At 59.0% G+C, this 10,774-nt stretch overlaps 1 protein-coding gene across 1 annotated transcript in view; it reads right to left on the bottom strand.

Moving 5' to 3' along the window:
- Positions 1 to 6,440: 6,440 nt before the first annotated feature.
- Positions 6,441 to 10,774, bottom strand: part of UBE2G2 (ubiquitin conjugating enzyme E2 G2) — a 30,757-nt gene continuing 26,423 nt past the window's right edge. The window contains exons 5-6 of the mRNA XM_007452489.1: positions 9,786 to 9,926; positions 6,441 to 6,553 (exon numbers count right to left, since the gene is read on the bottom strand). Of these exons, the coding sequence (XP_007452551.1) occupies positions 6,441 to 6,553; positions 9,786 to 9,926 (254 nt within the window). The remainder of the gene's footprint in view (positions 6,554 to 9,785; positions 9,927 to 10,774) is intronic.

Below are 10,774 nucleotides of genomic sequence, written 5' to 3'. Positions count from 1 at the left end.
GAAGATTAATACAAATAAATATATTTTAAAGCTAACAAACTAAATAGAATACTAAAAAAGACTCAAATAACCTAAAAGAGGGCAGGAAAACAGGAACAAATACCCCAACCAGAGGAGCAAACAGAAAGCAGATAAAGCTGTAGACCAGATCCAAGCACCTCGATGACTTTATTAAACAAAAATATACGAATTAAAAGAGAGACTGTCACATCGGATAAAAATAATAAAAACATAGAAACAAGACCCCAATACATGCTATCTATAAGAAATCCACTTTAGATATAACGCTATATATGGCTTTAATGTTAAAAAAAAAATTCCCCAAAGAAACCAGTAAGTCCAGATAGTTTAACAGGTAAGTTCTACCAAACTTTCAAGAAACAGGTAATCCAGTAAGAAAAAAGAACAGAGACTCCCCAAACCATCCTTGAGGCCAGTCTGACTCTGATGCCAAAACCAAGACACACAGAGAAGCCAACCCACTCCCTCGTGAGTGTAGCCAGAAACCCCTCAGCCAAACGCTGCCAATCAAGTGGAACAGACAATTTCAGGAAGAACACACCGGATTACCCCACAAACACAGGATAGCGCAATTATAGAAAAATCCGGAAACGCAACTCACTTTACGGATTAACAGGAAAAGGGTGCTCATGGGTGCAGGTGGGCGGCAGGGGTGGGGCAGGCATCATCAGAGCAAGTGAAGTCTGAGCAGCGCCCCGAAAACTACCCGGAGGGGGGGGGCTGCATCTCAGCATGGGGAGGGGGTCGGGGGGCAGGCTCTCCAGGCCAACCTGTCCTCCGGTGACCGGGAGCCCTCCGGTTTCATAGCACAGGGGCCGCAGGACTCAGCTTCTGCTTTGAAAGACGAGTGAACCGGGGGGAGCTTTTCTTTCCCTGCGGCGACTGGCAGCCCCACTCCGTGGTCCCCTTGGTCCTGGGCAGCAGCGTGATGAACACCCAGCGGGCACCTCACTGTGCTCGTCCACACTGATTGCACGTCCACAGTGAGGTGTGTTGATGCAACGGGGTGGCCCCGGCCGATGGGGGTTAAGAGGAGACACAGAGATCTGCGCTGAAGGGCAGGCTCCGCTCTCTCCAGAGGTGTTCCAAAGACCCCCAGGGGCCCTGGCCCAAGTACGCGGTGTGAGCACTCTCTCGACCACCCGTGGGCCCCAGCCCAGAAGGCCGGGCCCGAGGCCCCCCTGTGGGCCCCACCTGCAGGGTGCTCTGAGCCCCGGGGCCCGGCCCACCCCTCCTCCCTCTGCTACCCTGGCTCAGGCTCTGCCCTCGGGGTCCTTGGGCCACGTTTGGCCGAGGGAAGCTCCAGCATGTCCCCGTGGCCTGCAGGAGAGTGGCCAGATGGGGGGTTCACTCCCGCCCTCCCCCGTTGCTGGTCCCTGGCTGGTGGCCAGTCACAACCCGGTGACCTCAGCTCCGGCGCAGCAGGGCTAGGATGCCCTCCATCTCTCGCCCAGGCCTCAGGGTCCCCGTAAGACTGCCGGGCTCCCGGCGATGCCCAGGGGGTGCAGGGGTGGGGCGTGAAGGCCAAGCTCCGTCCCGTCCCGCACGGCCGGACCCCGGGTGGTCTCATCCTCCCTGGATACCGAGGCTCCAGTGCGGGCACACGTGGGGTGGGGGCACTGGCCTGAAGCAGGCAGGGCCGGCTGGGTGAGGCGGTGCCCAGGTCTGCGGGTGGGGCCTCCCTGCCACCCGTTGCCCCGGGGAGCTGCCTCACGGGCGGGAACTAGCCCAGGGGGGAGAGCCCGCTGAGAGCCCCCGAGTCTGCTCTGCCCTGAAGATGCAAGTGTTTCCTGTGGTTCCAACTCGTTTAGTACATCACCCAGGATTTCCAAAAGCCACCGGCAAAACACCATATCCTCGGTCTCTCATCTCCACAGAGTCGGTTCCAGCGTCAGGTCCTCTGCCGGGAAGGTAAGTCCACAGGCGCGCACGCGCTCACGCCCGCTTGAAAGGGACGTGTCGCCACGTTCCCTGGAGCGAGCACGAGTCACAGGGACGTCCAGTTGCTCACACACAGCTCCGCAGAGCCGCGTGGGGTGGGGACAGGCCCAGTCCACAGCCCCCACTCAGCAGGCCCGGGCGCCCTCCCGGTGCTGCTGCCAGGGCCCAGTGGGAGCCGCTCAGACAGGGCAGCCCACAGCCACAACGCGGCGACCTGCGTGGAGGGACGGAGGTGATGCGGTCTCACCGCCCCCCACCACCATCCCCACCGGCCCGTCCCCCGCAGCCTGCGCCCCTCCAGGGGCCGAGCTCAGCTCCTTGCAGGGCTGGATGCCCAGGCCTGGGGCCCATGAACACGTCCACCCTTGTCTGGGCCCCTGAAAGGAGATGACACCACCAAGATGCCCTGGGACTCGAGGGAGGACCTCCACGGCGCGGCTGCACCCCTGCTGGCTCCGCGAGCGCCCCTCGGTGTCACAGCAGACACTCCCCGGGGACCTCTCCCTTCCATGCTCCGTGCGTTTTACACGTCATCCTTCACTTGATAAGTGTAGTCAGCAGAGAAGGTGAGGCCGAGGACGTGCCACGTGTCATGTCCGAAGGGCTGCAGGTCGACTTGCCCCAGCAACGCTGCATCCGTGGGGACACAGCGGAACACGCCCATGGGAGCCACGGCCGTTCAGATGAGGACTCCGGGGCGGCGGGGCCTGCCAGCTCACCGGGCTCATGAGGGCCGCCGGGACGCAGGCAGCAGTGGGCTCCGGGGACCCACCCTAGGACGGAAGGAGGGGTGCAGCCAGGCGGGGGACAGAGCACTGCTCCCCCGAGGCTGGCGGCGCAGACAGCTGCGGGGAGTCTGCGCCCAGCGCACACGTGGCGGGCCCCAGCAGGTCAGGCACTGTGGAGAGAGAGGCTCAGGGTGACAGGGCTGGGGGCCCAGGCAGATGGTGCTGAGGGGAGGCTGGAGGGGCGGCCTCGGTGACCCGGCCAGGCGGGCATCCTCAGGAGCTGGGCTTCGCTAGAGTGGGGAGGTGGTGGGCCCGGGGTGAGGCCACACCCAGGACGCAGGCCAGATGCCGCGGGGCCCGGGCAGCGGGGGCAGGGCCCGGGGACTCGGTCAGGGGTGGGGAAGGCAGACTTCTGCCTCTGCAGGGACTGGACCGTGGTTCTGTGCCCTCTACAAAGGCCAGTCCAGTGTCCTGCTGTGCTCTGAGCTGACTTCCAGGGCTGGGGCATAGCCTTCTGGCCACATGGCCTGCGGTCAGGCCTCGGGGGGCGCGGGGGGAGTAGCAGCAGGCGATCCTGAGCCGTCCCCATGTAACCAGGGTGGGTTCTGTACTCCACCCAGGAGCCCTGACTGATGCACAGGACGAATGCATCACACCAGCACGACCTCTGAAAAATCAGCAACCTGACCTGTACAAAAACCAGACGGAAAGCAGCCACAGCCCACGCGTGGGAGGGAAGGGCAGAGTGGACCCTGCGGGCTCCGTGTTTCCAGTCATCTGGGGCCACAGAGCCGGCAGGGACGCGCCCCTCCCCACAGGACACGCCCAGGACAACGCAGTGGGGCTCCCACACCCAGACGATAAAACCCCGGAACTCCCCTCTTTGTGCCCAGAACCAGACTGGCAAACAGGAAAACGAGGGTGGACATTCGCCTCAAATATCCAAACATCTGCAGAAGACCAATGCCATGGAGAAGGGGCACTAAACACAACACGTGAAAAATGAAACACGAAGAAACCTAACAGAGCAAACCAACCTTTTCAATTAAATCTAATTAAAATCCCCAAAGGGGAAAAGTTCAGGATACCTGTGCAGGAAAGAGCTCAGCTGGCCTGGGACGGCCGTCCTCAGGCAGCTGGGGACGTGCGCTTGGGGAGGGGGTCCCACGTGGTGGGACAGGAGCGCCTCACTGGCCTAAACGATCTGCACCACGGTGTGGCGTGTGCTGCACACCTGCTCTCCCTCGGGGGGCTGGAGTCTTGATGCCAGGCAGAGGGTGCCCACGTGACCAACCCCCGCTAAGAACCCTGGGCGCTGGTCCCCCAGGAGCTCCCTGCCGGGGAGTCAAGCGCACGCCGTGTGGCTCCGCCGGGGGGTGCTCGGGAGGCCTGTGCCTGGTGCCCCCCGACCCCTCCCCACGCCACATTCCCTGTGGTGCTCGAGTCCCTGGGCCTTTGGCTGTAATAGATCTCAGCCGTGAGGCCTCCCAGGGAACCACTGAACCTGGGGGTGGTATCGGGGACCCCAACTCACGATCACGTCGGAGATCTTCAATAGTAAGAAGCACGCTGGAAACCCCTGGACAAAAGGCAGAATGAAGGCTGCTGGAGGGCGGGCCGAGCCCCTGGCCCAGACGCGGCGCAGAGGGCGTTGGGGGAGAGAAGGCCGAGGGACATAAGCAGACTCACGTCAGCAGCCGTGACAAGACTGGAGACTCGAGAGCAGGACAGAAGCGCCACCTCCGCGCCTGCTGGTCTCTCATCGCCCGACGGCCGTCTGCTGCCAACACTCGCAGCTCAAGGAAAGGCCGCGGGTCAGTGGAGGCTGGTGAAAACGTCTGCCGACCCCAACAGGGACACGCGGGAATTCCAGGGGAGACCAGCGGGCGGAAGGAACAGGAAAGAGCGAAACTTCCCAAAGCTCACGTGTCTTGGGAAGGAGGTGGTAGCGGGAGTCCTGGCGGCCGTGCCACCTGTAGGGGGGCACCCCCGCTGCCCACCGGCCACGGGGTTCCCATACGATTATATTAAAACACGACAGAGAAAACACTGCTCGGGACAGGGGGAAAATATAGCTTTATTTTCCCATAGGAATTAATAAACTCTGTCACGGAATAAGGACACCATGGGACTCCTCTTTTGTTTCATTTAATAAATACAAATGAATAAAAATACTTTCTTTTGCAAAGACACTGCCTCTCTTCCTTCTCCAGATTTCCTGAGCCCCCGTGGCCACCTGCTGACGTGGCCACAGGCCCACACTCCACCACACTCACCTTTTCCTCTCTATGGAGAGGGCTACGTCTCATCCAACACGCCCGCAGATACTATGTAGGTACAACACCTCTCCTTTCCCCATCCCCTTCCGAATACAAGCCCTCGTACTGCATTTCAACTTTTAAATGATTCCCTTCTGAGAAGGAAAGAGTCTGGTTTCCACAGAAGCCCTTTAGCCAGTACCACTAAACACCAAGAAATTAGCGAGGTTTCAGTAAAACAGACTCCTGCCCGCAGGCAGCACATTATGAAAGGGAAAGGATAACATAAGGTAAAATGTATCGAGCGTCTTGTAGAGGGTCCCTTATTTCAAAAATAGAAACTCCTATTTAAAGTTAACCTGTTTGAAACAGGCCAAATATTTAACTGCATGCAACAGATCTGTTATTGCTTGAAACGGAGCCCTGGCCCCACGGCTGAGCTACCCGCAGCTGAGCTACCCACGCCGGAGGAATCCAGACCACCTCAAAACCACGAGCCGCAGCCGAGCACCCCCCACCAACCCGGGGACCCCGGGGACCCCACGCGCTGGTCAGGTCTGGGATGAAGCATACCTCTCTGTGCTCTGCGCTAACGGGAGCGTCCCTTCCCAAGTTGCAAAGAACGGTTTTGTCCCAATAGTTAAAAGTTCCCGCTGCAGCCACCACGTACAAACGCTTAGCACTTTCCAGTTTTCAGATTGGAAAAGAAAAGCTCCGACACACCCAGAAGACACTCTGACTAAACTCTTGGTCTCACGTGCCCCGGCTCTGGTCAATGCACTGGGAGCTGAGATGCGAGCGTGAACTGCGATCAACACCACAGCAGGGAGAACGCCGGTCTCCGTAGCCAGGAGGAAGCTTCTTTTCTCTGTGCCCCAGTTTTCATTAGTCCACATTTTAAGAAAGTATTTATTTCCTGAAAGTATTTCTAAATGTGATTATTTGTAACATACAACAAATGAAAAGTGTGCCTAGATTGCAAGAAAAAAATCTGCTTGTAAAACAAAGTACTGAAACAAAGTCATGTCCTCCTCACGGGGGACAAGGGAACTGGGAGGGGCCCCCAGAGACATCCGGCCGCTGCCCTCCTCCTGGTCCGCAAGGCCCCACGTCTTCGGAAGGAGCGTCACTGGTTCTAGTCCCCGGGCGCCGGCGCGTACGCCCCCCCCCCCGCTCCGCACTAAGTGCTGGGGCCGCAGGCACGTCAGCTGGAGAGGTAGTGGTGGCAGCTGTCATCATCTCCCCGCGCCACCTCGGCAAGAACGAGGGGTGGCTCCCTCAACTGCACCCAGCTGTCATCGTCCTACAGAGACCATCACTGCACAAGAGAAGGCTGTTTGGGGTGGGAAAGGTAGAAGAGAAATAGGCGCTGTGGTTCTGCAAGCTTGCCGTTCTGGTGCCAGCACAGTGTCCCTGTCACCAAGTGCTCTGGAGGAGACGCTCCAAAAGCCGCTCGGTGGGGGTGCGCCTGCGCGCACGCGCGGGCACAGGCTCAGAGCCCCAGCGACTTCTGCACGACCTGCTTGGCGATCTTGTAAAACTGTTCCCGGTCATCCCGCCACATTTTGGAGGCATCCACGTTGGCCCCGCTTTCATCGTTGGGCTCTGAAAGAGAAGGAGAACCTCCACGTGAAGGGGCTCAAGAAGGAAGGACCTGGCAAGACCTCCCACCTCCTGTAAGAACATCACTGATCCTCCCAGAGAGGTAACCAGAGACGAACCAGAAGCACCGAGGCGTGTGGAACTCCGGGCAAGGACATCAGTTCTGTGGAGACTGGAGACGACAGCCTTCCCCTGAGGGACGGGGTGGAGCAGCGGCGGACAGACCCACCCTCAGGGCTCCTCGAGCCTCCCAAGGGCCCACACCAGCGAACTCAGCTTCACTCAGGAGGCACCAGCCGAGCAGATCAAGCGGCCACTGGGGGCCTCCCCCTCGGGCCTCCTGTTTGGCCACCAGCTCTCTCCGTTCCGTTCCATGGGCGCTCTCTTCCCCCGGGGCTGCCGGGCCGCTCCTCTCTCAGCTCCCTCCCGCCACGAGCCCTGTCCACCTCGAGAGGGCACGCACCCTCACCTCCACGGCCAGTCCCCGAGAGCCCCCGTCAAGGGGGCCCCTCACACAACACCCCGAACTCTTCTCTCCCCCAAGTCCTGCTCCCTCTGGAGTCCTGTCCCCAAAGTCAGCACCCCTCCACCCCGCAGTGAGGGCAGGAGCCCCCCGCCCCAGGACGCTGAGCCCTAGACTCTTCTCTCCCCCAAGTCCTGCTCCCTCTGGAGTCCTGTCCCCAAAGTCAGCACCCCTCCACCCCGCAGTGAGGGCAGGAGGCCCCCGCCCCAGGACGCCGAGCCCTAGAGCCAGAGTCTCCAAGGCCCCCCCACCCTCCCCCCTCCTCTGGGCCTGGGACCCCCCCCGCCTGTTTCAAGCATGTGGGCTGCAAGGGCGATCTGTGGTCTAACAGCCCCGTGAGCGAGCGTCAGCTCCGGGCCAGTGCAGGTCCACAGGGCGCCCCGCCCCCAGCCGGGCTCCAGCCATACCTATAGTCCTGGCGACGCCACCAGAGGGTCCGTGCCCCCCCCCAACTTTGTTAACTCCCACGTGTTCTAAACTCACCTCGGGAAGTGTCCCCTGCACCCTGATCTCAGGATTTATCACAGTGGCCCGCAACAGCTGGTGGCTGTCAAAGTTCCCTTAGAACGTGGGGCCTTAAGGTTGGGGTCAGTGTCACCTGAGCTTTACACCCCAGGACACGGTGTCTGCAATATAGTGCCCACTGAATGAATGAAATGCCCACGGCTACTCATGGCCAACAATGTGATACACACAAGACCACCCTGACATCCGTAATTATAAAAAGCAGCTTACGCTTGGAAAAGTGTGTATGAATGACATTACACGAAAAAGCAGAAAAGAAAACAGCATATATCGACTCCTCACGGTGGACAGGGAGCTTTAAGACAAGGGTTAACGAGGAAAGAGAAGCAGCCCCGAGTGTCGGGTCTCGCCCTCTGGACGTGAGCCTGCAGCGAGCCGGGGCCGGCGGGGCGGCCGTTACCTGCCAGCATGCTCACCACCGACAGCAGGATCTTCTCCACGCTCTGCACGGGGCTCCACCGCTCAGCGCTGCTCTCGTAGCCCATGGGGTCGTCGCCGGGAGCATGCAGGATGGAGATGCAGACTCTGCCGTCAGGGTAGACTGCGGGGTCAGAGCACACCCGGTGAGCCGAGGGAATGGGCCCGCGATAGGGCGCTCGGTCAGGCCCACAGAGAAAAGGCAGCAAGCGGCGCAGACATCGAGACGGAGCTGTCTGCACGTGGCACAACCTGTGGCCCCAGCACCACGTTCACGGCCATGCTCACGTCCACGCGCTCCCCGCGGGCCCGGCTGGGCTCCCAGGGCACCGCTCACGCACCGACAGGGTGCTGGGCCAGTCTGAACAGCTCTAGTATCATGGGGTGACTCCACCTTCATACGGATTTTAAAAGCATTATATCCAAAGGGGATAAATGAAAGGCTACCTGGCAGCCAGATATTCCACCAAAATATCTCCTGTAATTAGACTCTTCACAACACTTTTCATAAAAAGTTTCTTAGATATCCCTTGTTCTGCCATTAAATCCCTGAAATGGACTGTGTAAAATATACGTTGCCATAGCTGGGAAAAACGCTACAGGAATTACTTAAATATCCAGAGAAAGACAGATACCTAGAATTCTCTTGGTAACTTACTATAACAGAAAAACGACCACCTGTCTTCTCTGGAAATCAGCTGTGCCTGAATCTAAATGCATCTCCAATCAACAGCATTACTAACAAGACCCTCAAGATCTGATTCAAGAAAAATAAATTTTCGGGCTTCCCTGGTGGCGCAGTGGTTGAGAATCCGCCTGCCGATGCAGGGGACACGGGTTCGTGCCCCAATCTGGGAAGATCCCACATGCCGCGGAGTGGCTGGGCCAGTGAGCCGTGGCCGCTGAGCCTGCGCGTCCGGAGCCTGTGCTCCGCAACCGCCCCTCACACAACCCCCCGAACTCTTCTCTCCCCCAAGTCCTGCTCCCTCTGGAGTCCTGTCCCCAAAGTCAGCACCCCTCCACCCCGCAGTGAGGGCAGGAGCCCCCCGCCCCAGGACGCTGAGCCCTAGAGCCAGAGTCTCCAAGGTCCCCCCAACCTCCCCCCTCCTCTTGGCCTGGGCCCCCCCCCGCCTGTTTCAAGCATGTGGGCTGCAAGGGCGATCTGTGGTCTAACAGCCCCGTGAGCGAGCGTCAGCTCCGGGCCAGTGCAGGTCCACAGGGCGCCCCGCCCCCAGCCGGGCTCCAGCCATACCTATAGTCCTGGCGACGCCACCAGAGGGTCCGTGCCCCCCCCCAACTTTGTTAACTCCCACGTGTTCTAAACTCACCTCGGGAAGTGTCCCCTGCACCCTGATCTCAGGATTTATCACAGTGGCCCGCAACAGCTGGTGGCTGTCAAAGTTCCCTTAGAACGTGGGGCCTTAAGGTTGGAGTCAGTGTCACCTGAGCTTTACACCCCAGGACACGGTGTCTGCAATATAGTGCCCACTGAATGAATGAAATGCCCACGGCTACTCATGGCCAACAATGTGATACACACAAGACCACCCTGACATCCGTAATTATAAAAAGCAGCTTACGCTTGGAAAAGTGTGTATGAATGACATTACACGAAAAAGCAGAAAAGAAAACAGCATATATCGACTCCTCACGGTGGACAGGGAGCTTTAAGACAAGGGTTAACGAGGAAAGAGAAGCAGCCCCGAGTGTCGGGTCTCGCCCTCTGGACGTGAGCCTGCAGCGAGCCGGGGCCGGCGGGGCGGCCGTTACCTGCCAGCATGCTCACCACCGACAGCAGGATCTTCTCCACGCTCTGCACGGGGCTCCACCGCTCAGCGCTGCTCTCGTAGCCCATGGGGTCGTCGCCGGGAGCATGCAGGATGGAGATGCAGACTCTGCCGTCAGGGTAGACTGCGGGGTCAGAGCACACCCGGTGAGCCGAGGGAATGGGCCCGCGATAGGGCGCTCGGTCAGGCCCACAGAGAAAAGGCAGCAAGCGGCGCAGACATCGAGACGGAGCTGTCTGCACGTGGCACAACCTGTGGCCCCAGCACCACGTTCACGGCCATGCTCACGTCCACGCGCTCCCCGCGGGCCCGGCTGGGCTCCCAGGGCACCGCTCACGCACCGACAGGGTGCTGGGCCAGTCTGAACAGCTCTAGTATCATGGGGTGACTCCACCTTCATACGGATTTTAAAAGCATTATATCCAAAGGGGATAAATGAAAGGCTACCTGGCAGCCAGATATTCCACCAAAATATCTCCTGTAATTAGACTCTTCACAACACTTTTCATAAAAAGTTTCTTAGATATCCCTTGTTCTGCCATTAAATCCCTGAAATGGACTGTGTAAAATATACGTTGCCATAGCTGGGAAAAACGCTACAGGAATTACTTAAATATCCAGAGAAAGACAGATACCTAGAATTCTCTTGGTAACTTACTATAACAGAAAAACGACCACCTGTCTTCTCTGGAAATCAGCTGTGCCTGAATCTAAATGCATCTCCAATCAACAGCATTACTAACAAGACCCTCAAGATCTGATTCAAGAAAAATAAATTTTCGGGCTTCCCTGGTGGCGCAGTGGTTGAGAATCCGCCTGCCGATGCAGGGGACACGGGTTCGTGCCCCAATCTGGGAAGATCCCACATGCCGCGGAGTGGCTGGGCCAGTGAGCCGTGGCCGCTGAGCCTGCGCGTCCGGAGCCTGTGCTCCGCAACGGGAGAGGCCACAAGAGTGAGAGGCCCGCGTACCG

This window comes from Lipotes vexillifer, unplaced genomic scaffold, assembly GCF_000442215.2.
Source record: "Lipotes vexillifer unplaced genomic scaffold, Lipotes_vexillifer_v1.1 scaffold545, whole genome shotgun sequence".
NCBI classification, from domain to species: Eukaryota; Metazoa; Chordata; class Mammalia; order Artiodactyla; family Lipotidae; genus Lipotes; species Lipotes vexillifer.
This window is presented reverse-complemented; position numbering and strand designations above follow the sequence as displayed.